Raw genomic sequence first — 26,871 nt, forward strand, 5'->3', positions numbered from 1 at the left:
ACATCTCCAAATGTGCAATACATCAGTATCCTACACAAGCAGCCTGAATTTACATTCCTCCCACTTACTTGTCTCCTACCAGTCATGGAAAGGGAGCACATGAATCCCTTCCTTTCTGTAACCATCTTCTACAGTTTCTGAAAATGGGTCTTTATGGTGCCCTCTCTTCATGCAACTCTATTTCTTTACCCTTTCTGCTGCAGTTGTTCATGAGCTCTGAACATCTTGCTATGCTTTTCTCAGCTCACAGGCACTCCTTCAATAGGCTCTCCTAACAGCTACAATGTGTAACGTTGATACATGGAAGTGAAGGCACTTGGAATGTTGTTGCCTAAGGACCTTAAGTGCACACCATTAAGAGAATTTTGAATCATAGAATCAACCAGGTTGGAAGAGACCTCCAAGATCACCCAGTCCAACCTATCACCCAGCCCTATCCAGTCAACTAGACCATGGCACTAAGTGCCTCACCCAGTCTTCCCTTGAACACCTCTTCTCCAGATCACTTTGAAAGTGAAGGTATTTCAGAAAGTAACACAGGGTGAAGACTCTGTCTCGGATAAAGCAATTCAGGAGACTCCTGTGGGAAACACTAAGTCTTCAGCCTCGCAGTGTGCCTTCAAAGGGCACCAACTCTGTGATGTTCACATCACTGCTAAAAGAGTGATCCTACAACCAGGAAATCTGCAACCAGGACAATGCATAAAGACGACACACAGAAGTGCAATGTACTTGTGCAATTGCAAGATCCTTTCTTCTACACATAGACACCCTCTTTGTTCCAAGTAACTTTGCTGTGTCCAAGTATCTTTGTTAAAAAAAAAAGTCAGCAAGCAGTGTAAGAAACAGTTCAAAATTTATCTCTGTGAGTTATGTGACAGTAACTGCGATGAAGTGTGTTAAATTCACTCAAGATGACAAAACAAAGGATGAAAGATCTCAAGTTACAAATTAAGACTTCCAATCAGTGTTAAATATACAATTGTACCTTCTGAAAAGATTTTCACCTGGAGAAAAACTTACAGGTATAACCAAATACTTAAAGTCATCCTCCCATGCATTTTTCCCATTAGTCTTTCCATCTACAGATACAAAGTAAAAAAACCCCAAACTGACAGGATTATAATTTCATGACAGAATCTTTTCTTTCATGCTGTGACACTGAAAGAAACTTACAGGCTTACTGTACCTTGTCAAACAAGTTCAAGACAACAGAGTTCTGAACACATGAAAAACCATCAGGGCATTGACTTTTTTTTTTTTTGCTTTAAGTAAAAATTACAAAATACTTCTACCTGAGAAATGACCTCTCATGTCATAAAGTTTGCCTTACCAAGTAAATGGCATTAGAAGGATTGTACATCTCTCTCTTCTCAAGTTATCATACCAACTGAAGGGTCAGCATGAGAAGCAGTCACTAGAAACTGAGTAATTTACTCCAGTGCTTCAGTGGCTGGAGACCATTTGGACTGAGGGGACTTGCACAAAAAAGCATGCAGCACACTCCAGGACAAAAGCAGCAGGGAAGCCACAGAGTGCACATGGAAAGATACAGTAGTGAAACAACTGCACAGCAGTAGCTATTTCATCTCTCCAGAACATACATGCCTGAATAAAGCCAAAAGCTACAGGGCAACACAATACAAACCATAGACTCAACCTACACCTACCTAGTGAGAGGTGGAAAAGATGGGACTCAAAGACGGTCCTTCTGTTTTGGCAAAGAAAGAACAGATACAGGTCTGTTGCAAGTAGCTGTAAGTGTTGCAAGTAACCATGAGATCCCTTCAGTATCTCAACATTGGTTCACAGGTACTTCTGGGTCTGCACTGTGTAGTACAGTCACAGCTCAGTCCTCATCATTCTTGCACAGCAGGACTGGAACAAACATGGACATGGAACAAACATGCACAGACAACATGCTCACATGACAACTACTATCTCTGTCCAAAACACTGAAGAAGAAAGCTTACTTCGTTGACCAAAAGCATAAGCTGAAGCAGGACAACAGAGCTGCCAGGCTTCTACTTTCTTCCCATCCAAAGCCTAACATCACACTAGCACTTCACTTGCAATCATGGTACTCCAGGTTTGATGGAACAAGTGGTGTTTGTACACACTTCTGTTCATAGCTACAGAAAGAAGCTGTGATTCTAAGAACTCTGTTCTGCAAGTCTGTGTTAATCAGAAAACTATCATCAATACTCTCATTTCTATCTGCCTGTAAGAAAGCAGGAGCAGCTCTAATATTTTAAAATACAGTCCAATTTTTCACATGGAGAATACACTAACTAGGACATAGACCCAGACTTTTTTAATGGGACTGACATCCCTACAGTACATACCTTCATGTTCTTAAAAAAAAAGCCAAAAAATCCCCTTCTGCGTATTGTAAAGATCTACCAGTCTCAAATCAAGCACATCTGAGGAACTCCTAACTCTGGTGTTTAAAAGATGAATAGTCACAGGATCTCCTCAGTAAAACAGGAACTGCTCTCTGAGATTTTCCCAAGCCATCCCTCTCTTAAGCTGGATAAGTCAACAGTCCCAAGGTTTTGATAATCTCAAGAAAAGTCTAAGCCACCTGGCTACTGTTTACATATAAACAGTGCACACAAGTTTACTGCAACATTCCTTCTCTATTCCCGTTGGACAGCTTTTCTTTCAACTTCCCTTCAGTTGCATTTACTCATTCACCTTCACACGAAGGTGAAAAAACACCTGTTAAAAAAAGAAAAAAGGAGAAAGGAATGAAGGAATGGACCTTGACGCCTTCAGGAAACAGGAAATTACAACTTGACAGTTTCAAGGACAGCAGGCATGCTCTTCTAGCAGTCAGGGTGGTCAGTAGATTTGAATGACATCATCCCATTCATTGACAGGCCAGACACCATTGTACTGCACGTTGGATGGTGAGCTCTTCCAGTCCCACGTCTTCAAAGGAACCTTCCAGTCTGTGCCATAGTTGGCTTCAATATACTGAAGGGTTTCACAGGGCACATGTACTTTCAGTCCTATAAATTCTGTCCAACACAGAGTAAACTTTGGGAAGAGATACCTGTCATAAGGAAAAAAAAGATGTGGTCACTGTTAGAAGACTGAAATACACTGTGGAGGAAGCAAACAAGTGCAGCGAGTGGCCATGTTGCATTTGTAATGTTTCTTTCTTACTTATTTCATAACTTCCTATCTATGAAATATTATTTACACAGGTGCTATTATCCAGAATGACTGGTTAACATTTGCCACATGTTCTTAGGAAGGAGCATTTCTACTTCTTTTGCTCCTTATTCTCATATCATTCTGCCACTTCCAGAAAACCACTTAGTTTCTGTGTCTGCTTTTCCACTTGCAAACTGGATTTAAAAGTGACATCATTTAGAAGGGTATCAAGAGGAGGATTCATGTTATTTGGTAGGGGAGATTTTGGTAAAAGCAGCATCAATTACTGAAAGCCATTTCTAAAACCAAGTTTTTAACCTTCTTCAACCCTACCAAGCAAATCATGCTACTTCCCATCAGGATCTGTGTTTAAACACGCCAGCAGCTGCATGGAATTCAGACAGAGGTGCCCACTCCATACTTTCTGAAAACGTACAGGGTTAACCTACCTCGGGGAGTGGTCTTGAACCTGACTCCAGGTGGTCTTGTCTCCTCCTCAGGGTGGGTCTGAACACTACCAGGTGATGGTGGTTTAGCCCACTCCCCCTTCCTGTCTAGGATCCATAAAAGCAGGGGAGACTTCCTGTTCTCACACTCTGCCTTCCTGCCAGAATCACCATTCCTATTTTCCTGCTGCTCTTTGTCTTACCACGTGGCCATCATCACCACGAGGCAGACAAAACCCACTGCCATCAAACCTGGTTGTGTATTTACATATTTTGTACCTTGTTTTCCCTTCCCTACACCTTTGTAACTTCCCTACCTCATATACCTTTTATTTACTGTTAAACCTTCCTTCTTTTAACTTCCAAATCACAGTGAGATTATTTATTCAGGTCTGCTTTACCTTTCTTCTCTCTCCATCTAATTCCTTTTCTTTTGGAAAAGAAGGGGGAAGAAGGAAGGGCATCCTATAAATTGTTATTGGTTCTATCAAATATATTTGAGTCCACAGAAAATTTAAATTAGAACCGAGACAGAAACCTTCTCATCCCTTTCAAAGTCTAAAACCACTTTCTTCTTCCCAAATGACTTTGCTCTGCACCTGTTTTCTTTAGAAGGACCAACATAAGCCCTGTATGGTTACACCAGTGAAAGTCCACAGGTAAATTTCACAATTTGATCTCAATGTCCCTCTACAGACAGATGGTGTCAGAGCTGGTGTTTCTTAAACAGGTAAATATCAATGCCTATGTGATATTCCTGCAGAGGATCACTCCTACTTCTGAAGCTGTAAAGTCTTACACAGAAAAAAAAAAGATTTTAAAATTAATCTTGAAAAGTTAAAATAAAACACTTCAACTTGCTAAAATAGGTGGTTAAAAGATTTGTGCATTTGCATGAACTGCAAGCTCTTTGTGCTCTTCTAAGCAGAAAGTGAATTTTTGAAGTGCTAAGTAAGTGCCTGTATTGTATCAGAAATAGCGAAAAAGAAAATGCCAACTTTGCTTTCAGGCCTTAAATTGAAGCAGAGGGGAAAATGGTTGAGTGCTTTCGTTGGTATATCCAGAGACTACAGATTAGTCTTTCTTTCAAAAAGAAAAAACAGTGCCACCTACCAATCTGAAAACCAGGTATACAAATTTCATCAATGAGCCTATCATCATCAAACAGCAGCTATTTTGTTCTTATTAATCCAGAGATCATTCACCCATCAGAGCTGTGGTGGGGATGGACATGCAAAAGCTATCAGGAAACTACTGAAATTATCAATTCCCTGAAGTGATGGTTTGGGTGTTCCCTGCCCCCCCCCACACTTTAGAAATCACCCAGATTAGTCTCAGCTGGCTCTGGGAATATAAATTAAGCTATTTATTTACAGCTAGCACAATATACAAGCAGATGTTTACAGTATATACAGTTATAGACAGAAATATACAAGGTAAAAGGTAATACAGAAACACAACTCCCCTCCCAGAAACCTGAGTCCCCAGGAGGGGCTCTCAACCACCCCTGCACCTTCCCCCTGCCCCTCTCAACTTTACCCCAGGCCTAAGGAAGAATAGAGGTTCAGCCAAGAGGTTAAGAAGCAAAGGTGAGTGGCAGGTGAGGTTAGGGCGATGCAGCTCAATCAAAGCCCAGCCCAAGAGTGAAGACAAAATGGCCAGAGTGTTATCTAATGTTTTCCTTTCTTCTTCAGCAAGACTCTGAGGGAAGCAGACATCACCACTGTTTTCCTCTCACAGCCTATGACCTAGTTCTTCTCACCAAAACATTCTACCCTGCTTCAAACTAGCACACCTGATAGTGACACCTGAATAATAATTCTAGGTGAATGAATGGGTCATTTAAATGAACTAACATGCAAATTAAAATGTCTGTTGGAAATTTTACCAAAGTAATTAACTATCACTAAAATCAAATGTTTACATTCACTGACCAAAAAAGAAACCAAGCAGTTTTCAGTGATGCTCCATGCTACTGAAATTCTTGCTCATTGTTTGCTCATTTCAAGTAGCTGGGATAAGGCACATACACACTTCCACATGTAGAACTTGTACAAAAGACACTACTCACTTTTGTTTTTTTAACTCCAAATGCAGTCTCATCAATCTTGGGACATAAAAGTACTGAAAAGACTTTAGGATTACACAAAGTCCTCCACATTAAGAACCTACAGAATTAAGTAATTTTAAGGATTAAAGAGTCTAGATTTGATTCCTAAATTCCTAAAGAACCTAAAGAATGAAGTAATTTTAAGGACTTAGGAGCACAGTCTAGATTTGATTCCTAAATTCCTATTCTGTAAATATTTCTTCACTGCTGAAGAACACAAGTGTCCAGCATTACTTTTGTAAACAAACAGGTGGTCTCAACTGCTATAATGTCAAGACAAAGTAAGAAGAATGAGCATGCTTGTGTCTGCAGGATGAGAAAGTGTTTGCATACATGGAAATGCAAACTGCACAGCAAGGCTTGTAAGAGTTAGAAACCAGCTCTCCAAAGGGACAGAGAATAAAAATGACTAATGGAAAATATTTCAGAAGGTAAATGAGAAGTATTTTTATTCCTGGTACTTCTATTTCTCAACGTGTACAGGAAGTACATGTCTATGCAAATATTTAGCCTTCTGAAGAAAATCAGAGAATCATAGACTGGTTGGGTTGGAAGGGACCTTAAAAGATCATCTAGTTTCAACTCCCTGCCATGGGCAGGGATACCTCCTACTAAATGAAGCTGCTCAGAGCCTCATGAAACCCATGCCTTGAAGGCCAGGGGGCATCCATAACTTCCCAAGGCAACCTGTTCCACTGTCTCAACACCCTTGCTGTGAAAAACTGCTTCCTTATATCAAAGCTAAATCTACCCTCTTTTAGTCTGAAAACATTACCTCTCATCCCATCACTACACTCCCTGATAGAGTCCCTCCCCATCTTTCCTGTAGGCCCCTTTCAGGTACCAAAAGGGTGCTGTAAAGTCCCATGTGGAACTTTCTCTTCTTCAGGCTCAACAACCACAGCTCTTTCAGCTGGTCCTCATAGGAAGGGAACTCCAGCCCCCTGAGCACCTTCATGGCCCTTCTGATACAACAGGCCCATGTCTCTCTTAGGCTGGAGGCCCTGGAGCTGAAACAGTGCTGCAGCTGAGTGGAGTAGAGAGGGAGAATCGCCTCTCAACCTGCTGGCCATGGTTCTCTTGATGCAGCCCGGGTTACGGTTTACCTTCTGGGCTGTGAGCACACACTGCTGGTTCATAATTGAGCTTTTTATCCACCAACATCCCCAAGCCCTTCTCTGCAGAGCTGTCCTCAATCTACACAACGCTAAGGCTGTATATGTGCTTGGGATTCCCCCTACTCATTGAACTTCATGAGGTAGGTGAACTGTAACCTGGGCTGCATCAAGAGAAGTGTGGCCAGCATGTTGAGAGGTGATTCTCCCCTTCTACTCCATTCAGCTGCAGCACTGTTTCAGATCCAGGGCCCCCAGCACAAAAGAGACATGGGCCTGTCGTATTAGATGGGCCCATCTCTTCAGCCTGTCAAGGAACTTCTGGGTGGCATCCCTTCCCTCAGATATGCCAATAATACAAGTCAGCATGGTAGAGAGTGCACTCAATCCCACTGTATATGTTGCCAAAGCAGCTGTTAAACACCACTGACCCCATTGCCAACCTCTGAGGCCACTTGTGACTGGTCTCCAGCTGGACATATAAAAGAGCTGAAGACAAAGGCTTGAGTGTGACCATCCAGCCAATTGCTTACTCAAGTAGTTCAAACATCAAATCTATGTCTCCCCAGTCTAGAGAGAAGTTGTGTTTGGAAGCTGTTTTAAAGTGTCCTGGAACAGAACTCTGTTTTATGTGATGATCTAGTAAGAAGAATCTCTTCTGACACCCCATAAACTTCCTTCAAATTTGTTAAAAGTGTATTTAGGATTCAACAGGATTAAACCATCCCTTCAGTTTTGACTGACCTTCTCACATCTGCCTTCTCCCACAATTCTGAAAGGGCTGAAGACTAAGCAAAACTGAAGGTCACTGATATTGCAGTCATTCAGATCGAGCGTGCTAAATCACTACATCTCACTGCTAAAATGTCATGATGGTTTTTTATCTTTCTGAGAAGTTATGTGGAATAATACACATCTGGAATTATTTGGCTAAGCATTCTGAAAACTCATATTCTGTCAGAGCTCAGAGTCTTTATAATGACAAACAAGTTTCTTCCTTGTTCTCTATATGGATTAAGTACAGCAAACTACATGTAAGAACCACAGATCAGAATTAGAGCTTCCTTATCACAGAAACATTCTGGTTGGAAAAGACCCTCAGGATCACCAAGTCCAGTCAACAACCCTACTCCACAAGGTTCACCCTAAACCATAATCTCAGACACCACATCCAAATGGCTTTTAAACACATCCAGGGTTGCTGACTCAACCACCTCCCTGGGCACCCCATTCCAATGCCTGCTATGTCTAAGCAAATCAGGTCTTGCTGAACCAAAAAGCTGTTTGTAAACTTTGAAAAAAAAGACCACTGAAAAATTACCAAGAAAAGGAAAATGCTCTATGAAAGCTGTAGTTCCAAAACAGCTGTGATAGCCTTAGATACAAGAAATGAAGCACAGCACAGCTTCACATCTGCTTTCTATTCATAGGCATTGAGCCAGTCATATTAAAGGGTTAAAAAAGACCCTAGCTCTTAGGTACCTAGGGTCTGATGCTACAATGGAATTTTCAAAGAACGTGTCAAATCCACTGGCATGGAAACAACTACTGGATTTTAGATGCAAGAGAAACACAAACAGCAAAGCAATGCATTGAGCTTCTTCCCTGGAACTTATGACTCAAAATCCCTGTGCTGGTTTGAGACTAACTGGAATATTTTACTGAGAGAAACCATATTCTTAGCTGTGAGAAGAAAGAGAAGAAAACATGTACCCCATATCACCCATTCTTCTGCTGAGAAACACAACTAGTCAAAATATAGATAAGACACTGCTCAGCTCTCACTTCTGGCTGTGTCTTCTTTCTGGTGGTCTGGTCTCTGTGGCTGCCTCTGCCTTAATTCTAAACTGATCTAACCCTTTTTCCTCTAACCTCTTCGTCATCTTTTTGACATCTTGCCTCAGATCTCCAGATTTATCATGTGAGATATATGTGGGTTGGTCTGGTTATTTCTGGAGGAAGGGGGAAGGAGAGATTGGATTGGGACCCCTCCTGATTGTTTCTGGGAGGGGTACTGTGTTTCTGTATTACTTTTAACCTGTTTAGAGATGTATATATTGTAACTATCTGCTTGTACATTGTGCTAAGCTGTAAATATAAAGTTTCATTTCTTAATTTCCAGCCAGCTGAGTCTAGTCTGGGTGACTGCATGAGAGTGGGGGGGGGGTGGGTAACACCCAAACTGTCACAATCCCCCAGCAAACTTGTACAGAAAGCCTGACTTTGACTCTGCTTTGGAAAAGTCATTATGAAATTGTTGCTGTATTCTAAGAAAATGTTTCTCTGATTCCGTGAAAAACAGTCTGCAACACCATATTTTCTGTAGGAATATTGCAAGAGCTCTTCCTTTAGTCTATTTATAGGTGTGCTTTTTGACTCTGGCACAAATTATCTTCCTTAATCTTTATCATTTCACAACAGAGATAACTGACAAGGACTCAGACTTTATCATCATCTGGGTGACAGTATTCACTAAGTTCCCATTAGCTACATATAAGCAAAGACATTTCAGGCCAAATAGAAATGACAATGAAATCCCATAGAAATCAACAAGGTTTTCAAGTAGCTTGCAACTGTCTCTGAGCTAAGATGGATGATGGAAAGAAACAAATCTAATTATCAAAATGTACATTCAGTTTGCTAAGTAGATTAGGATGTTGTACTTATTTGCTGATTTAATACTGAAAGGTATGAGGCAAGAAATGTGAGATCCTATTTAAAATTCCATTTTCAGAACACAAAACAAGAAGAAGGTCTGCAGTAGTCATCTGTGGTGCTGTCACATTACACTCAATAAAGCATTCCAAATCATCACCTCAAAACCCAAGACTCTAAGGTTTACTTTGCAAGGACAGTTGATACCTTCTGCCGTAACACTCTGCCACCATGCCAAATGCCTAAGGATTCATTTGTTACTATAAAATAGTTTGTGCAATAAGCACCATTTTAGAGACTTCATTCTCAGCTGTTTGACTCAGAGCTTGCCAAAGTTCAGACAAAATCTGCTTGATACATGACATGCCAGCATTGCTTTGATTCCATAAGAACACTGACATCTGACCAGGCCAGCTCTTTTCTTGTAAGGCACAGTACTGCTCTCTTTCTACTCCTCCAGTCTTAAAAGTTTAAAATCTCCACAAATTCTCCTCTGGTAAGTGCCTTTCCCACAAACAAACACAGACTTTGCCAGGCAACAACACATAATGCACAAAATGCCAACACTAAACAGACAAGAACTTGTTCAGTTTCTTTCCTATGAGAGGTACAAATCCAGTTCATACTTAAATTTCTTGCCCGATTTAGCCTGAGTTCCTCCATTCCATATGTGATCATCCTCTTCATAGAAGAAAAAAATGTCAAGTTTCACATCACCATCCCCCTGAAAAGAGAGTTCCAAGCTGTCTTCTACCTGCAAGACAAAAATATGCATTGTACTTGCTCATAAAAGTACATAACTACGTATGTCAGCAGGTGTCAGAAAACAGGTTTATTTTGGTCAGGTATGCAGACTGACTCCTAACTGGAGAAAATACACTAGCTCTCTGGTTTTGTTTTTATTTACATGCCCTGAGAACACTGAAAAAAATTCTGCACCTCTGTAGGGTTACCTTCACAGAAACACAGAATTAATCAGGTTGAAAAAGACCTTCAAATCATTGAGTCCAACCTGTTGCCTAACACCTTCTAATTAACTACCCCATGGCACTAAGTGACTCACCCAGTCTCCTTTAAAGCACCTCCAGGGACGGTGACTCCACCACCTCCCCGGGCAGCCCATTCCAATGGCAATCACTCTTTCCCTGAAGAACTTCTTCCTAACAACCAGCCTAAGCTCCCTGGGGCCCAGGTGCAGGACATCAAGAGGACACTAAGCTAATTCAGGCTACTGATTATTACCCGCTGCTGGTTATCCAGGCTGGCAATGATGAGGCTGACAAGGGTACTAAGGTAATTAAAAAGGAATTAAAGGCTCTGAGTCAATCAATATATGGGGCAAGAGAGCAGGTGGTGTTCTGCTCAGTTCCTCCAGTGGAAGGGATGAATACTGAAAGGAACAGGAGGACTCATGTTATCAATGAATGGCTCAAGGGCAAGGGCTGGTGCCACCAGGCGAATTTAGGGTTCTTTGATCATGGGTCAACTCTCACTGCACCTAGCCTGCTAGACCCAGATTGGCCCCACCTATCTATAAAGGGCAAAAGGATCCTAGCCCATAAGTTGGCAGGGGTTTTTGAAAGGGCTTTAAACTAGATTGGGAGGTGGGTGGGGAGGAAACCAGGTGCTCCAGAGAGAAGAATGAGAGTGTAATCAGGCCTCCTTGTGACAAGCTGGGGGATGGCACACCACTGGAGGTGCCAGTGGTTGGAAGGTGGGTGGAGATGAAACCAGGTGCTCCAGAGAGAATGAGGGTGCAATCAGGCCTCCTTGTGACAAGCTGGAGGATGGCTGGATGGAAGGGAAGCTAGCAAGGGCCTTCAGCCCATTGCCCAGCAATATGACAGGAACACAGAAAAACAGTCAGAGTCTCATAGAGTCTCCCACTTTGTCAGGGTAAAATCATCATGTTCAGCTCGATCTCTGAAATGCCTGTACACCAGTGCACAAAGCATGGGGAATAAACAGCAGGAGTCAGAAGTCCAGGTGTGCTCAAAGACCTGGTAGGATGGCTCACATGACTGGAACGTGATCATGGATGGCTATGTCCTCTTTAGGAAAGACAGGTCAACAAAGCCAGGTGGTGGAGTTGCTCTCTATGTGAGGAAGCATCTAGAATGTATTGAGTTCTGCCTAGGGGAGGATGAGGAGCAAGTAGAGAGTTTGTGGGCACAAATCAAGGGGCAGGCTAGCAGAACTGATACAGTTCTAGGTGTTTATTACAGGCCACCTGGTCAGGATGAGGAAGTTAATGAGGCCTTCTACAGACAGCTGGCTGCTGCCTCTCAGTCACAGGCCTGGTTCTCATGGGAGATTTTTATTACCTAGACATTTGCTGGAAGGCCCACTCAGCTGGTCAGACACAGTCCAGGAGGTTCCTCCAGTGTATCAATGATAACTTCATGATGCAAATTGTGGAGAAGACAACTAGGAGAGGAGTGCTGCTGGACCTGACACTCACCAACAAGGAGGGTCTGGTTGAAGCAGTGAAGGTTGAAGGCAGCCTTGGCTGCACTGATTACAAGATGGTGGAACTCAGGATCTCGAGTGGTAGGAAAAGAATATCTAACAGGATTACAACTCCTGATTTCAACAGGGCCAACTTTGGCCTCTTCAAACAATTACTAGGGGAAATAGCATGGGACAGAGTACTACAAGGCAAAGGGGCCTGTGATAGTTGGTTAATATTCAAGAAATACTTCTTCCAATCTCAGGATCAGAGCATCCTAGTGAGTAGGAAATCAAGAAGGGAAGTCAGGAGACCTGCATGGTTAAGTAGGGAGATGCTGAACAAAATCAAGTGAAAGAAGAAAGTCCACAGATTGTGGAAGGAGGGACTGGCCACCTGAGAGGAGTATAAGATGGTTGCCAGAGGATGTAGGGACGCTACTAGGACAGCTAAGGCCTCCTTGGAACTCAATCTTGCAAGGCAGGCCAAAGACAGAAAGGGCTTCATCAAATGTATTGCAGGAAGAACCAACACTAGAGGCAATAAAGGCCTACTGCTGAATGGGATGGGTGCCTTGAGAGAGTCATTAGGCACTGGAATGGGCTGCCTGGGGAGGTGGTGGAGTCGTCGTCCCTGGGGCAGTTCAAGGCAAGGTTGGATGTGGCACTTGGTGCCATGGTCTAGCCTTGGGCACTGTGGTAAAGGGTTGGACTTGATGATCTGTGAGGTCTCTTCCAACCTTGGTGATACTGTGATACTGTGATACTGTGATAAAGCAGAGCTGCTGAATGCCTTCTTGGTCTCTGTCTATACTCAGGAGCCCCACAGCCCTGAGGCCACAGAGGGAGACGAGGTTAAAGAGCAGGCTTCCTTGGCTGATGGGGACTGTGTCAGGCAATGGTTAAGTAAACTGAACATCCATAAGTCCATGGGTCCTGGTGGCATGCACCCTTCAGTGCTGAAGGAGCTGGCAGATGTTGTTGTCAGACCACTCTCCATCATCTTTGGTAAGTCATGGTGGACAGGAGAGGTGCCTGGGGATTTGAGGAGGGCAAACATCAATCTTCAAAAAGGGTAAGAAGGAGGATGCAGGTAACTATAGACAGCCTCACCTTCATCCCCAGAAAGATAATGGAGAAGCTTATCCTCAGCACTGTGCTTAGCCATATCAAGGACAAGAAAGTCATTGGCAGCAGTCAGCATGGTTTCACAAAGGGGAAGTCATGTTTGACCAACCCAATAACCTTCTATGAGGATGTAACCAGGTGGATATGTGATGGAAGAGTGGTGGATGTGCTTTACCTCAATTTCTGTAAAGCATCTGACACCATCTCCCACAGCACCTTCATAGCTACACTGAGGAGGTGTGGTCTGGGTGATGGAGTAGTAAGGTGGATTGGGAACTGGTTAAAGGGAAGAAGTCAGAGAGTTGTGGTCAGTGGGACAGAGTCTAACTGGAATCATGTAACTAGTGGAGTCCCTCAGGAGTCAGTACCGGGACCCATATTATTCAATGTATTCATTAATGACCTGGATGAGGGCATGGAGGGCACTACCAGCAAGTTTGCTGTAGACACCAAGCTGGGTGGAGTGGCTGACACACCGGAGAGTTGTGCTGCCTTTCAGAGAGACTTAGCCTGGAGTGCTGGGTAGGGAAAAAACTAATGAAGTTCAACAGTGGCAAGTGTAGACATAGTCTCAAGCTGTACTGGGAGAGGTGTAAAGAATCACAGAATGTCAGAGGCTGGACCAGATAATCTTTCGAGGTCACTTCCACCCCCTGGCATTCTATGATTCTATAAACCTGTCCCAGTGCAGCTGTCACTAGTTGCCTGGGAGAAGAGACCGACCCCTACCTGGCAACAACCTCTATTCAGGTAGTTGTAGAGAGCAGTAAGGTCTCCCCTGACCATCCTCTTCTCCAGGCTGAACAACCCCAGCTCCCTCAGCTGCTCCTCATAAGGCTGTGCTCTGGCCCCCTCACCAGCCTTGTTGCCCTTCTCTGGACATGTCCATCGTACTCAAGGTGTGGCCTAACCAGTACTGAGTACAGGGTCAGAATGACTTCCCTGGTCTTGCTGGCCACACTGTTCTTGATACAGGCCAGGATGCCATTGGCCTTTTTGGCCACCTGAGCACACTGCTGGCTCATGCTGAGCCAGCTGTCAAACAGTACCCCCAGGTCTCTCTCTGCCTGGCCTCCCTTTAATCAAAAAAACTTCAGCACTTTTGCCTTGTCCTCTGCCACAAGCAAAGTACCCTCAGTGAAAAAACACATGATAAGAAGCAGTTTTCATTTAACCCACTTCCTCTATGATGAAACACTCAGTTACACCAATAATGATATAACACTTAAACTGTGGCCAGACTTTCATATTCCTGGCTTTTTCCTTTACCATTCTGCAACCTACACTCTGAAAAAGCCAAATAATGACTCACAAAAGCTAACGATTAACAAGCCCAGTGTCCACCTCCTGCAGCCTTCCCTTTCTGCTAGTTTTACACACAGCACTACAGATTCTCTCAGAGGTTTGAATCAATTGTCTCATATGATGAGGCCTATCAAGACTGAATACTACTACCTTAAGTTTCCCTAGCACCACTGACACAGATTATACTCCTTCAGTAACGTCTTCTGAGGTGGAATTTAGGCTGTTTAAGCAGGGCTGAAGCTATTAAGCAGACTATTTTCTCACACATTTTTCAAGAGGGCACATTAATTAGAATTAACGAGATTATATGCTAGGTAAAATCCTAATGAGTTAAGTCTCGTCTTCCCAAGCAGAATTCAGATACCCACTTCCATGTAAATGATCTGCAGCACATGAATCAAATTGTTCCTTTTCCAGGTACCTTGCCAAATTTGTGCTTCAGTGGTAACCCTGCTTTCTGAAAAGCTGGTATGATATCCGCTTTGTAGTCCCTTATAAAGATTCCCAAATCCACATCTTTGCTGTAAGGAATGACACTGCACTGTCTGTACCAGCCTGAGGTAAAAGAATAAAAAAGAAGAGAGACAAAAAAAGAACTAGTTAATTCAGGAACATGAGAAACCCATCAACAGACCAAAAGCAACATAAAAATTAACCGCTATTATTTCACCAGGCAGAGTCCTTTGCATAGGGCCATAAACAAGACTTCTGTCATTCTCTAGTGTAAAGTGAACCACAACGAAGAAAACAAGTATTACTGCACTTACAGTCGGATCTTTCCTTCAGAAAGCCAAGAATGAGAGAGAAAACACCAACTCCTTTGCAGACAAAATGTCTTCAGTTTTGTAATTAAGTATCTTTAAAGAAAAATCTTCTTTATCTAGGGCCAAATCTAATCATCAGTGTACAGTTCTACAGCTGTGCTTGAAATTTCAACCTATTATTTTAAAAGTATCTAAGATGTCAATAATTTTTCAATCACTACTGACTGCAAAACAGTAACACAAGACATGGGATATCACAGTATCACAGTATTATCAGGGTTGGAAGAGACCTCACAGATCATCAAGTCCAACCCTTTACCACAGAGCTCAAGGCTAGACCATGGCACCAAGTGCCACGTCCAATCTTGCCTTGAACAGCTCCAGGGACGGCGACTCCACCACCTCCCCGGGCAGCCCATTCCAGTATCCAATGACTCTCTCAGTGAAGAACTTTCTCCTCACCTCCAGCCTAAATCTCCCCTGGCACAGCCTGAGGCTGTGTCCTCTCGTTCTGGCGCTGGCCACCTGAGAGAAGAGAGCAACCTCCTCCTGGCCACAACCACCCCTCAGGTAGTTGTAGACAACAATAAGGTCACCCCTGAGCCTGCTCTTCTCCAGGCTAAACAATCCCAGCTCCCTCAGCCTCTCCTCGTAGGGCTTGTGCTCGAGGCCTCTCACCAGCCCCGTCGCCCTTCTCTGGACACGCTCAAGCATCCTTTGTCTGTATCATTAAAGCAGCTTTTATTAACCCTTCATTCTGAAAATTTTATTCCCTAGCACTAAACAAACACAAGTGAAATGTGCACGCACAAGAGTTCTCACAACCTATTTCAAGAACTTTCACCACCTCCAGCAGAACTGAAAACTTGAGGTATCTGCTCTAATTGGCTGTTTATTAAAAGGAAGTGTTTAAAACAAAAACAGGCAGATGTAAACTGTATTTCAAAAGTCAGTGATACGCAACAAAATGCAAGGGAGTAAAATTCAGATGAGAGTCTACACTGATACTACAAATAAGTTGCCCCTTACTGTATTTTCCAACTTTCATTTCAGTAAATTCCAAGTCAAATAGCCCAGGGAACTGCTTATTACTCTCTAAGCAGTGATCAGTACAACACAGACAATTGCTAACAATACTAAAAGCTTCACTTGGCATTTGCTCAGCATCTCCAAGGCTCCAGTTTTTAACAGAAAAGCACCTTGTCAGGAGCAAAAGGCCTATTTCAATACAGCTAATGCCACACATTACCTTCCAGCTTGATACATTTAACCTCAGTTGACATCACAAGCGAGAGAGGATGAAACGTGCAAAATTTCAGGCGAGTTTAAAAATGCAATGTAAGGCAAATGTTTTACCAAGACATGTTCCGCTGCTCAGCCAGAACTTTACTCCTAAGCTATTCAGTGTCAAGGCAGCCAGGTGGAGCAAGGACTTTGCTTTTTTTCTGAACTCCACTGCATCTAGAGAGGCATCATCAGGATACAACTGGAAGGCAAAGAAGAACAAACAAGCTATTGCCAGAAAGCAAACTTCTCTCTTCATTTCTCAGTGCACTAAGTAGAAATGACCTTTAAAAATTTACTTAACATCTGAGCAGTTATCTTTTATCACATATACAGTTTGAGAACATGCACTGGGAATGCCAAGTTAAAATTTCAACTCTGAAACACCAGTCTTCAGTTTCTCCAGAGCAGCAGAACGCAAAGTCACAGTAAAATAGCGCAAGAATAATTTATGTATTAGAGAGCGATTCCCAGCAGCTGTCAGCAGTACAGACGAACCCTAGTTCTGCACAGGCTGTAGTCAGAGCCCAAGGGAACAACGGGGTCTGGTTCCAGCATAGGAGTTTATTTGGCGCCACCAAGTGTTACAAGTGGACACTGACAGATCCACGGAGCAGAAACAGCGCCAGGCAAAGATCATGCCTACCTTCCAGCTACAACTGTGGCAGGATCTTCTGCTAGAGACAGCCAAAACCAACACGGTAGTCCGGGCAAGCACCACCACATCAAACATACCCACAACACACCACTCACAATTTGACTCCACTAAGAACTCTTGGCCAACAAACAGCTAAAATGTGTACTTTTGCAAACAGATGACAGCTGCTTATTTCAACACTAGAATTCCAGCAGAGCACGATATAACTTCCAAGGTGCGTTTGTTCTGTCTGTGGCAAATTCAGCCTGGGGGGTTTAAAGCTGATGTGGAGCGTGCTTAAAATTTCTGTTTGTTACAAAGTGACTATGTCCTCGGGTATAGTAACCCTCCTGCTGCACATATGGAGAGTTACAGCTTAACAGTCTGAACGATGGTCTTTCTTTCCCTGGGGTTGTTTAGCCTCGAGAAGAGGAGGCTCAGGAGTGACCTCATTGCTGTCTACAACTACCTGAAGGGAGGTTGTAGCCAGGTGGGGGTTGGTCTCTTCTCCCAGGCAACCAGCAACAGAACAAGGGGATACTGTCTCAAGTTGTGCTGGGTGAGGTATAGGCTGGATGTTTGGAGGAAGTTCTTCACAGAGAGTGATTTGCCATTGGAATGGGCTGCCCAGGGAGGTATTGGAGTGGCCATCCCTGGAGGTGTTGAAGAAAAGCCTGGATGAGGCACTTAGTGCCATGGTCTAGTTGACTGGATAGGGCTGGGTGCTAGGTTGGACCGGATGATCTTGGAGGTCTCTTCCAACCTGGCTGATTCTATGATTCTGTGATTCCCCAAGACCTCAAATGTCTGAAGATGAAATCAGAGATGGCTCAAGTTTAGCGACCTGATTCTGACTCCACAGTCTTAACTATGGTAGCCTCTGACCACTTTGTATCTCAGTCCTCTCCAAGTTAGGACAAAATGCTCCCCATGCTGCAGCAGAAAGTGTTCTACTGGGTTCTAAATCAGGCAGCAGTATTCCAAAAGTAATGCTCTAAATCATGATGAAAACATTAGCTTACATGGTCAAAAAAACAACTAAACAGGTAATTTCAGAATGAAGATGCCATTTCAAATAGGCTAAACCAGGAAATGTGGAAAAGCAGCACAGAGTGCAAAATAATGCCAAAAACCCCCAAAACTTTGAGAAGTGCCGTAAGAAAAATCTTCAACCACAAAGACACACACAATCTTGCTCACATGAAATCTGCATAACAGTAACACTGTGGAAGAACTATGGACATGTTTGTCACCTCTTCCTTTCAAAATTTTGGAAAATAGATAAAAAAAGGGTAGTGGTAAGCTTGATGGGGCAAACATGGGCTTACCCATATTGGCTTTCCCAGACATGCTCCCGTTTCTTTGCTCCTCCTGTCATGTGGGGAGGCAACTGTGGGAGGAGACAGTGAAAGCCCTGGCTTCACCTAATATGGTGAGGCCTGGCAAAGTGCCATTCTGATTGGCTAATCTATGTCCAATGCCCCACTAGTCACGGGCTGGGCACGGATAAAAGGGATAAGCAGGTAGCACAGGGGGCTGCTGCCACCTCATTTTGCATCCTGAATTTGCCTGGAGAGGTTACCAGGAACAGGCTCCAAATGCCTGCACACAGTTGGCTTGCATAGCCCCCAGTGTGACATTGTGCTGAGACTGCACATTGCAAAGCATCTTGCCTGCACCTGAAAGTCTTCCTGCTAAGACTACGAGTCCTGGAGACACACAGATCATCCAGAGGAGCCAGGAGACAAGGTCAGAGATTGTCTGCCTCCTTTTCCCAGAAGCCTGGGAAGAATCAAGTCTCAGCAGCCAACAAGACAGAGTTCCACATGCTTTGGGTACTGTCTGATTTATAATTTCGTGAGTAAATACCTAAAAGCCTCTTTCAGTATAGTATTTATGTTTGCCACTTTAAGAAATAAGTGATCGAGTATTATCTGCTCCCTGTGTGTCTAAATTTCCAACCTGCAGGTTTTTTGAACCTGTGAATAAGTTTCTGGCAAGTTTTAATGCTAATAGACAGTTTTCATAGTTACCAACAATTATCACCTGGATATCAAAATCAATAGAGATTATTAATTTTCCATAATCCATCACAACAAATTGGAAAAGATACACCATGATTTTCAGTTAAAGTTTTAGTTTTGTTACCACTTACTAAACTCTATGGACTGAGTCTCAGACGCTTCATTTAGCTTTATGCATGTGAGAAGTCCTCTTTTTTTGGTCAAACAAAACAAAAACAAACCACAAACAGTAAATTGTTAGTAGGTTTGGGTCAATGAGCGAAAACATTTATGACATCTCAGAGACACAATCTGATTACCACTGACCTGAAAGAAAGCCCGAGCTTCTCTGTACCTACATTCAATAAATCTAGAGTGTGACATCTCCTCTAGAAAGCTGGATGGACTTTTTGGAATTTGAACTTTTAAGTCATCAATGGAAACAAGCAGAAGTTCCGGCCTACAGAGAAAGAAAGACTGTATATTACCCCATTCAATTCCTTAACAAACCACACAAGTCACTTTTTTCCTCTAGCTCAGGTTAAAATCTGCTTACTATTGGCAGTGATACCTCTGGCCAAATAAGCTCAAAACTCATCATAAAAAGAGCAGCAAGAGCTTAAAAAAAAAATAAATCCCCATACACTTCAAAATTTTGTTTAAGAAGAAATTCTGCGCCTCTAAGCTCTCGTTTTTTACATATCACTGACTCTTCTACTGACTCACAGCAAATGTTCACTGCATTTGAAAATTCAGGCTGTTTATTTAGTTGCCAAAGTATATGCTACACTTTAAGAGCTGAATTTTACCCTGTAGTTTGAGGCTGTTTGCATAAAAAATGTTAAAATTATTCACCCTTCACACTGAATGAACCATTGATTTAAATGTCTAGGCACATAACTGCAACAGATTCTGTGTTTTAAGAGGAAGGGAAAACAGTGCCAGTTTCGAGGGAAAAGTTAAACAGATTTATTTTGACCTGCAAAATGCTAGGCTGTTTTAATTTTGATTTATGGCATATTGTATACGCCATATCCTACAGGAACACCGTTCTCAAAGCCCAGTGCTATGTGCTTGACTTTAGAAACAGTGACAAGATTTGCCACGATCTGTACCTCCTGAAATAATGCTACTGGAAGAAGTGTAGGAAAAGGCAGGTACTTATAGTAACTTTACCAATGCAATGCAAAATTTAAGCATAAAACTATGGATGAACACCAGCACTAATTCAAACGTTTATGCTAAAAACGAGTCTCCTCATCATGCTAAGGGCATGGGTTAGATGCAACAGTTGTCACACTTCTTTGTGGCACAGATGCTAACTCTCTTTATTCAAGTTAATACTGATTATTTAGACTGACACTGAAGAGATTTCTGTTGCTTCCCCTTTTCGTTTAATGTTCCATACCTGTATTCAACTTCTGGATGCACGTTGTGACAAAAAAAAGGAGCAAAAAAATATTACCTAGCACTACACCTCTTACTGCTTCTACTTCACGTCTATGTGGATAGCACAGATGGCCATCAATAGATTTCAAACGTCTAAATACATTGATGGTAAACCACTGACTTGGCAGACAATCCTCTGGTATGTTCAACCACAGTCATGACTTCTGACTTCTCTCATCTTTCTACCCGCTTCAAAAATGCGGTTCTTAATTTAGGAGTGGTAGGAAGCTCTTCTTTTCAGGTCAAGAGAATTGCATTTACCTCGACACTGTACTTCACCTCCACTTCTGAGGACTGAGCTACACATGACCTAAATTGTACAACCTGATTTTAGAAAACACAGTAATTTTACATACAGGAAAAAGAAGCTATTTTGGGAGTGCCAATGGTGGCTTTGTCCCTCCTCTGTTTTGGACTCACTTTTCATATGCTCCAGGGTAGCGACCAAAGTGGAGTTTCCGGAAAGGCACAAACTTTCTGTCCATATGTTGCTTGAGTCTCAGGGGGCCATGCCAGAGATAATTACCACTCCTCTCATAGAATACCACAAGGTGAATGGCATGAGATGCCAGTTTAAATATGTAGTGCAGTGGAATTTCAATTCCAGACAGGTCATCCATTCCATCCAAGCGAGGATCCTTGTTTATAATTTTGAGCCATTGGAACCCCATTTTCTCAGCAGCTCTAAAAAGACTCACCTAAAAATGAAAGAAGAGAAAAAGATTAGAGAAACCAAGACTGAATGCTATATGCTTATTTTCAACTGGTGTGATCTCCTACTTTAATTTTCTAATCAGTTAAGCACATACTTCTCAAAGATTTCCAAAACCTTAAAGCAATTCCAACCACTGTAGTTCCTTGCCTTAATTTTTCTACTGCAAACAATGAAATACAACAGCAAGTAAGTGTTGTGGGAGATGCTTGGACTAGGTTTGTTCCTTTGCCAAAGCACCCATCTCTGCATCCTCAAACTGTTCTTTAAAGTTTTTCTTTTACTGAGCCTGGCATTTTTAAGTACTCAAACAATGACACCATGAACACAAGAACGTGTACTGTAAAATCTTCTATGCTGTAGATAAATATTTGCTAAATCTCAAACGTGCAGCTCTGCACTAGGTAACAGGCTTTTGTACTTTCATATGAAAAGGGAATGAAATTATGGCTAACAAAAAAAAGAACCTGAAGCATCTGAAGACTCTTTCAATTACTGTCTTTGAACTGTTTTATATAGGTATACCAGCTTCTCCTCTGGATGCTACAGATACTATGAATGAGCCATCAAGGAATGGGGAGAGGGCTTTATATTAGCATACTGCCACACAACCTTATTTTCCCTTTCTTTAAAATTCCTTTGCAGCTATAGATAAAACAACTGCATGATCAGATCCAGACTGCCATCACTCTTTACTTGAGTGAGACTCCTTCAGTAAAACAGTCACAGACTATTTTGACTCCTGCTTTAAAAATAAAAGGGAAAAAAAAACCAAAAGAAAACAAGCACACACATGCCAGACAAACACAACCCTGAACTCTTCCACACTGCCATCTTTAATCTATAAAAATTAACCCAATAAATATATCCAGATGATACATGGTGAAATAATCTTGGGTTCCATTTTGTCCTTCATCGAATGCTACACCTCTACTTTTAACAGTGATTTTAAAAACTCAGAACACCAAAGTAGCTATACTAGTGCACTAAGTGACAAAATAAGATGGTGGTTATTGTACTGAAGAAATGTAAACCACCAAGCTATGATAATCCTTCCATCCTTGTCCCACTGATACTAGATCCTCAGACTTAGCTGTTTATGAACTCTGATGACAGCATCTATAAACTTTTTATCTGTAAATGACTCTTCAATATATCTAATATTTTTGATATAACTTTTCAAAAGTTTCTTCTCCCAACACTTCTATAAGACTTATACACAACTAATTCAGAGGCCTTAGAATAAACACGAAAACATTACATCACAAAATCTCAGAACAGTTGAACGCCTTACAACACACAAACATGAACTGAAGAAAAGGCACTTACTTCTTGCTTCCATGTTTTATCCACCAGTGCAAATGTAGTAAAGTCTCTTGGAGCACAAAAGTACTTGCACTCTGAACTAGGGCCATCAGGAGAACTTCTGATCTGATCAATGTCTTTATCCACCAGTCCCAGAATCAAAGGATCGATCAAATACACGGGTATATTGTGACTGGATATTAAGCCTAGGAACTTTCTAACCACATGCTGTTTGACAGAGGATAAAATTATAAGTCAGAAACATCATCTTTAAGCATACAAAAGTTAAAAACTCTTTGACAAAAGGAAAAATAATCCAACACTCTAGAGTGCTTGAGAACAGACTCTAGGCTAAACTTCTGATTCTTTCCAGCTCTAACTGAGTTGGAAAGCACTTCAATAAAAGAGACATTATAGGATAGCATATAATGTACATGTGGGTGCTAAGGGAGCTGGCTGATGTCATTCTGAGATGGCACTGCAGCACCTTGAAAGGCCACAGTGGTGAGGAGCTGTTCCTCAAGATGGAGAACAGGCAAACACCATGCCATATTCAAAATAGAAGTCTCTAGGGAACTTTGGTCACCTTAGTCTCATTCTTCAGGAAGGTTCTGGAGCAAAAGTCCCTGAAAAGTTACATTCAAGCACATGAAAGACATGGCTGTGATTGAGAATGACAGATAAAGACAAACTGCACCTAACCACACCAACAGTTTTTGAAGAAGTCTCCAGGCCAGGCAAGAGCAATGGACACTGCTCATACACTGACTTCAGCAAGGTTTCTAACCCACTCCAAACAGTGTCATGCCTCAGCTTTAGGGATGTCTGCTGTACATGGAGGAGGATTCACTGAGAAAGTAGGAACTGACTGCTATGCAGTCTTTGGATATTAATGTACTCAGGGCACTCAACCACGGTAACCTTGTAGCAAGAAGGTCCTGTGCATGATGAGATTTATTAAACTGACTCAGTGAAAAATTTTAATAAACTACATTTAAATGCCTATGGCATGCAGAAGCCATTTACTGCAGTCAGAACTACCATGCTATCAAAAGTGTAGCTGATGCATTTAAAAGCAACAGTTAAATGTAATGATTTAAAATAAATTTTTCTAATAATAAAAATTATTTGCTTAGAACAGCAGTGTCAGGCTTCCTGTTACATCTCAAGGTTTCTAGAACACATGTGGCGAGGGAAAACAATGTCCTACTGCCCAAGGTACCTGCCCAGCACGCTGACTCTGGCTTTCTAACTGAAACTCAAACCTTTTTCAGGTACTGAGTCTGTCTAATCAGACTGCACAGACCAACTTCCAACTCTGATAATGTGATTCTGTTTCAGAGAGGTGAAAACTATGAAGATAGAATGTGGCTCAACAAGTAGAATTTAGGCATCAGTACAACATGTACTGTGCTAGCAGAATCAAGGCCACCCTCTTTAGTGATTTCAGCTATACAGAACTGATTAAGCAAGTGATGTGCTAGCATTATCTCCTTAGGTAAAACTAACAGATCATTCTGATGAATAGAAAGCAAATCTGTGCAAAAATATCTACTGTTTTATCCCTTGACGCTTCCCCAGGGAAGCAGAAGCTTTTAGTTGAAACTTAAAAATAACTGGTAGAATGAGATGGTGATGATGTCAAGCAACTAAGAGAAACACCTTCAAATAGAGTATTTCAGACTCACCACACAGGAACTCTGAAGAAAACTTGCTGTGCAACAGGTATACAGCCTGTTTGTGAAGAGCTTTATGACCCAACATAACCAAGTAACACAAAATACTCAGTAGCAATACTCAAACAAGCAAAGGGGTATTCTGTGACCTATAATGTGCAGTCCTTTTTTTTTACCATGCTACTGTGAAACAACCTGAAGGACAAAGAAGTCCATCTTCAATACTCAGTCTGAAAACACACCACATCATGGATCAAAAGTTCTGCATCAGAAAGAACAAGTTCTGCTTCTTAAAACATTAACCATACTTAGGACTGACAAAGCCCACTAAGCTGTGACCAATACTCAGTTCCATTTTAAACTGATGCTTTAAAACACATCACAGCTTTATTCAATGAAGGAAGTATCTCTTAGTACCTAACATCAAAAAATCCCCACTGAGAGTAAGAGAACTGGGCCCTGAGTTTGTGAGTTCTCTCAGACTTGCAGCAGAACTGTATGCACCAACCACAGAACCACAGAACTTAAGAGGTTGGAAGGGACCTCTAGAAATCAAGTCCAATCTCTCTGCCAAGGCAGCACCACTCAGGGTAGTTCACACAGGAACACAGTTTTGAAAGTCTCCAGAGAAGGAGACTTCACAACCTCTCTGGGCAGCCTGTTCAAGTGCTGTATCACCCTCACTGTAGAGAAGTTTCTCCTCACCTTGAGGAGGTGAAATTGTCTATGTTCCAGTTTGTAGCCACTGCTCTTTGTCTTACTGCTTCTGACCAGCAAAACCAGATTGGCCCCATCCATTTGACACCCACGCCTCAGATATTTGTACACATGGAGAAGATCTCTCAGTCTTCTCTTTTCCAGACTAAACAGCCCCAGGTTTCTCAGTCTCTCTTTGCAGGAGAGATACTCAAGTTCCCCCAGTGACACCGTACATACCCATCTAGTGCTGTCTTGACCTGACTGGCTTCCTCTGACTTTGGAAAAAAACGATCCATTCTATCAAAAACAAAAGGGGAAGGGGAGTGAAAGAAAACAAACAACAAAAAAAAAGGTATGTTTTAGCTAGTTCTTGCTTAGGATTTAACAGGATATTCAGAGGCGTTTGTTCAGTTAGCACTTTATAATTATGGCTGTGATTATGCCTCTGGTCACTCAGTTACAGCACCAAATGTAAAATCATAAACAATTGTTTTGGATTACTGTATTTAGAAAGGCAGCTCAAGCCTTAGGAACTTCCAAACACACCAAGACTGCATGATCAGGTCTGAGGTTGCTAAGTCAACATCCCAGTAAAGGCAAAATAGAAAGAGGACAAAACACTGTTAAGCAAATACCACTTGGGGAAAGACAGCAGGAGTATGTCTCAGTCTTTCCAGATGTAATCCTAGAAAATCAAACGTGAAAAACAGCATAAAGCTAAGCCAGTTTGTGGCTCATCTTTTATAGCTTTTCACAAGTATGAAGAATTTCTATTCACAGCCTTCATGTTTATAACCAGAAATTACAAGAAAGAAAATCAAAGGTTGTCGTACCACCTAACACTAAGGCTGCCTCTGTTTATTAATAAAGTCCTCAAGAAAAGAAAACAAGCCCAGGAAACATGATACCTATGCAGTTCTGTAAAAATAACATCAGTTCTTTTGCTGAATCTGTGTCGCAGCTGTAAACTACGGCGTAAAAGAAGCCAGTGTTTCATTTATAGCAATATTGACCTTTTTTTTCCCATTACTGAAAGTCATACTCTAGACCTAAATGGTCATGGGTGGTATGAAAGCAAGATTTAATCTGCAACACCTAGAAAATTATGAACACTGAGTCACAAAGCACTAAAACAACAGCTGAAAAGGTTTCCTTTTAAAAACGCTGTTGAAAAAGCTGCAGCCAATAAACGCTGCTCTCCTCGTTTCTTCAGAAAAGCCTTTGGTCTGACCCGGCAAAAGCTTGTTCGGGCTACCTATCAGCTTCACAGTGTATCGACATCTAGCAACCGCTAACGATTTGAGACAATCTGAGCGGCGGCATGAAGGTTGCTAAAGGACTCCGACGAGAGCAGACACGTTATGTTAGATAAACGCAAGCCTGCGCAGGACTGCTTCCTCTTACCTTGTGCGATAAGTAGAACTTGTAATAGTACAACTGGAAGAGGAGGAAAACCAGACTGGTCAGAGAAAGCAGCGCCAGGACTACGTTCTTGTTGATTTTCTGCATTAGTCTTCGGTGCGCTCTTGATCACCGCCTGGAAACACTGCGGCATCGCTCATCTTCTCCGGTTTCCCAGTTCCTCCCTGCGCGCCAGCAGAGGAAAAGGAGTCGCTGAGCCGGCGGCAGAGCCAACCTGCCGGCTGCAGGCAGCAGGCCCGAGCCGGCCGCCGCGGCGGCCCACAGGAGCCCCGCTAGTCCGCGGCGGGGACTCAGCGCCGGGACACGAAGTAGTCATCCGCGCTACCGCGTCCCGCCCGGCCCTCCCCGCTCCCATCCGCGAACCGCGGCGCAGGGACACCTCGAGCTCCAGCCAGCCTCCCCGCACTTACCTACGCCTCCCCTCCTAGCTGCAAAGCACCGCCCGCCGGCCTGCGCGCATGCGCAGCGGAGGCTTGTCGAGGCTTAGCCCGAACCGCTCTGCACCACCCCTGCTGCAGCTGTCTCGGCCTGGCCGCCTCTACGGGCCCGAC

At 42.6% G+C, this 26,871-nt stretch overlaps 1 protein-coding gene across 2 annotated transcripts; it reads right to left on the minus strand.

Annotated features, from left to right (window-relative positions):
- Positions 1-839: 839 nt before the first annotated feature.
- FKTN (fukutin) lies at positions 840-26,750 on the minus strand. Of its 2 annotated transcripts, XM_064139918.1 has the most exons (10): positions 26,731-26,750; positions 26,303-26,484; positions 25,136-25,195; positions 22,548-22,751; positions 20,927-21,204; positions 19,385-19,517; positions 16,490-16,619; positions 14,791-14,924; positions 10,115-10,242; positions 840-3,058 (listed from the first exon to the last, which is right to left on the minus strand). In XM_064139918.1, the coding sequence occupies exons 2-10, from the start codon at positions 26,405-26,407 to the stop codon at positions 2,845-2,847; spliced, it is 1,386 nt and encodes a 461-aa protein (XP_063995988.1). In that variant the 5' UTR covers positions 26,408-26,484; positions 26,731-26,750; the 3' UTR covers positions 840-2,844. The 2 variants fall into 2 exon arrangements, with proteins under 2 accessions (XP_063995988.1, XP_063995987.1); XM_064139917.1 differs by lacking the exon at positions 26,731-26,750 and having other exon boundaries at positions 26,303-26,680.
- Between the last annotated feature and the right edge of the window lie 121 nt (positions 26,751-26,871).

Source organism: Pogoniulus pusillus, chromosome Z (genome assembly GCF_015220805.1).
Source record: "Pogoniulus pusillus isolate bPogPus1 chromosome Z, bPogPus1.pri, whole genome shotgun sequence".
Taxonomy (NCBI): domain Eukaryota; kingdom Metazoa; phylum Chordata; class Aves; order Piciformes; family Lybiidae; genus Pogoniulus; species Pogoniulus pusillus.

What these genes read in the sequence shown, in the direction of transcription:
- FKTN (XM_064139918.1), bottom strand. Translation starts at nt 26,407, where the DNA reads ATGCAGAAAATCAACAAGAACGTAGTCCTGGCGCTGCTTTCTCTGACC. An exon ending in TACCCTGGAGCATATGAAAA is followed by an intron (nt 19,518 to 20,926) that starts GTGAGTCCAAAA and finishes CTTTCTCTGTAG; the next exon opens with GCCGGAACTTCTGCTTGTTT. An exon ending in AAATCGGGCAAGAAATTTAA is followed by an intron (nt 3,059 to 10,114) that starts GTATGAACTGGA and finishes TCCTTATGACAG; the next exon opens with GTATCTCTTCCCAAAGTTTA.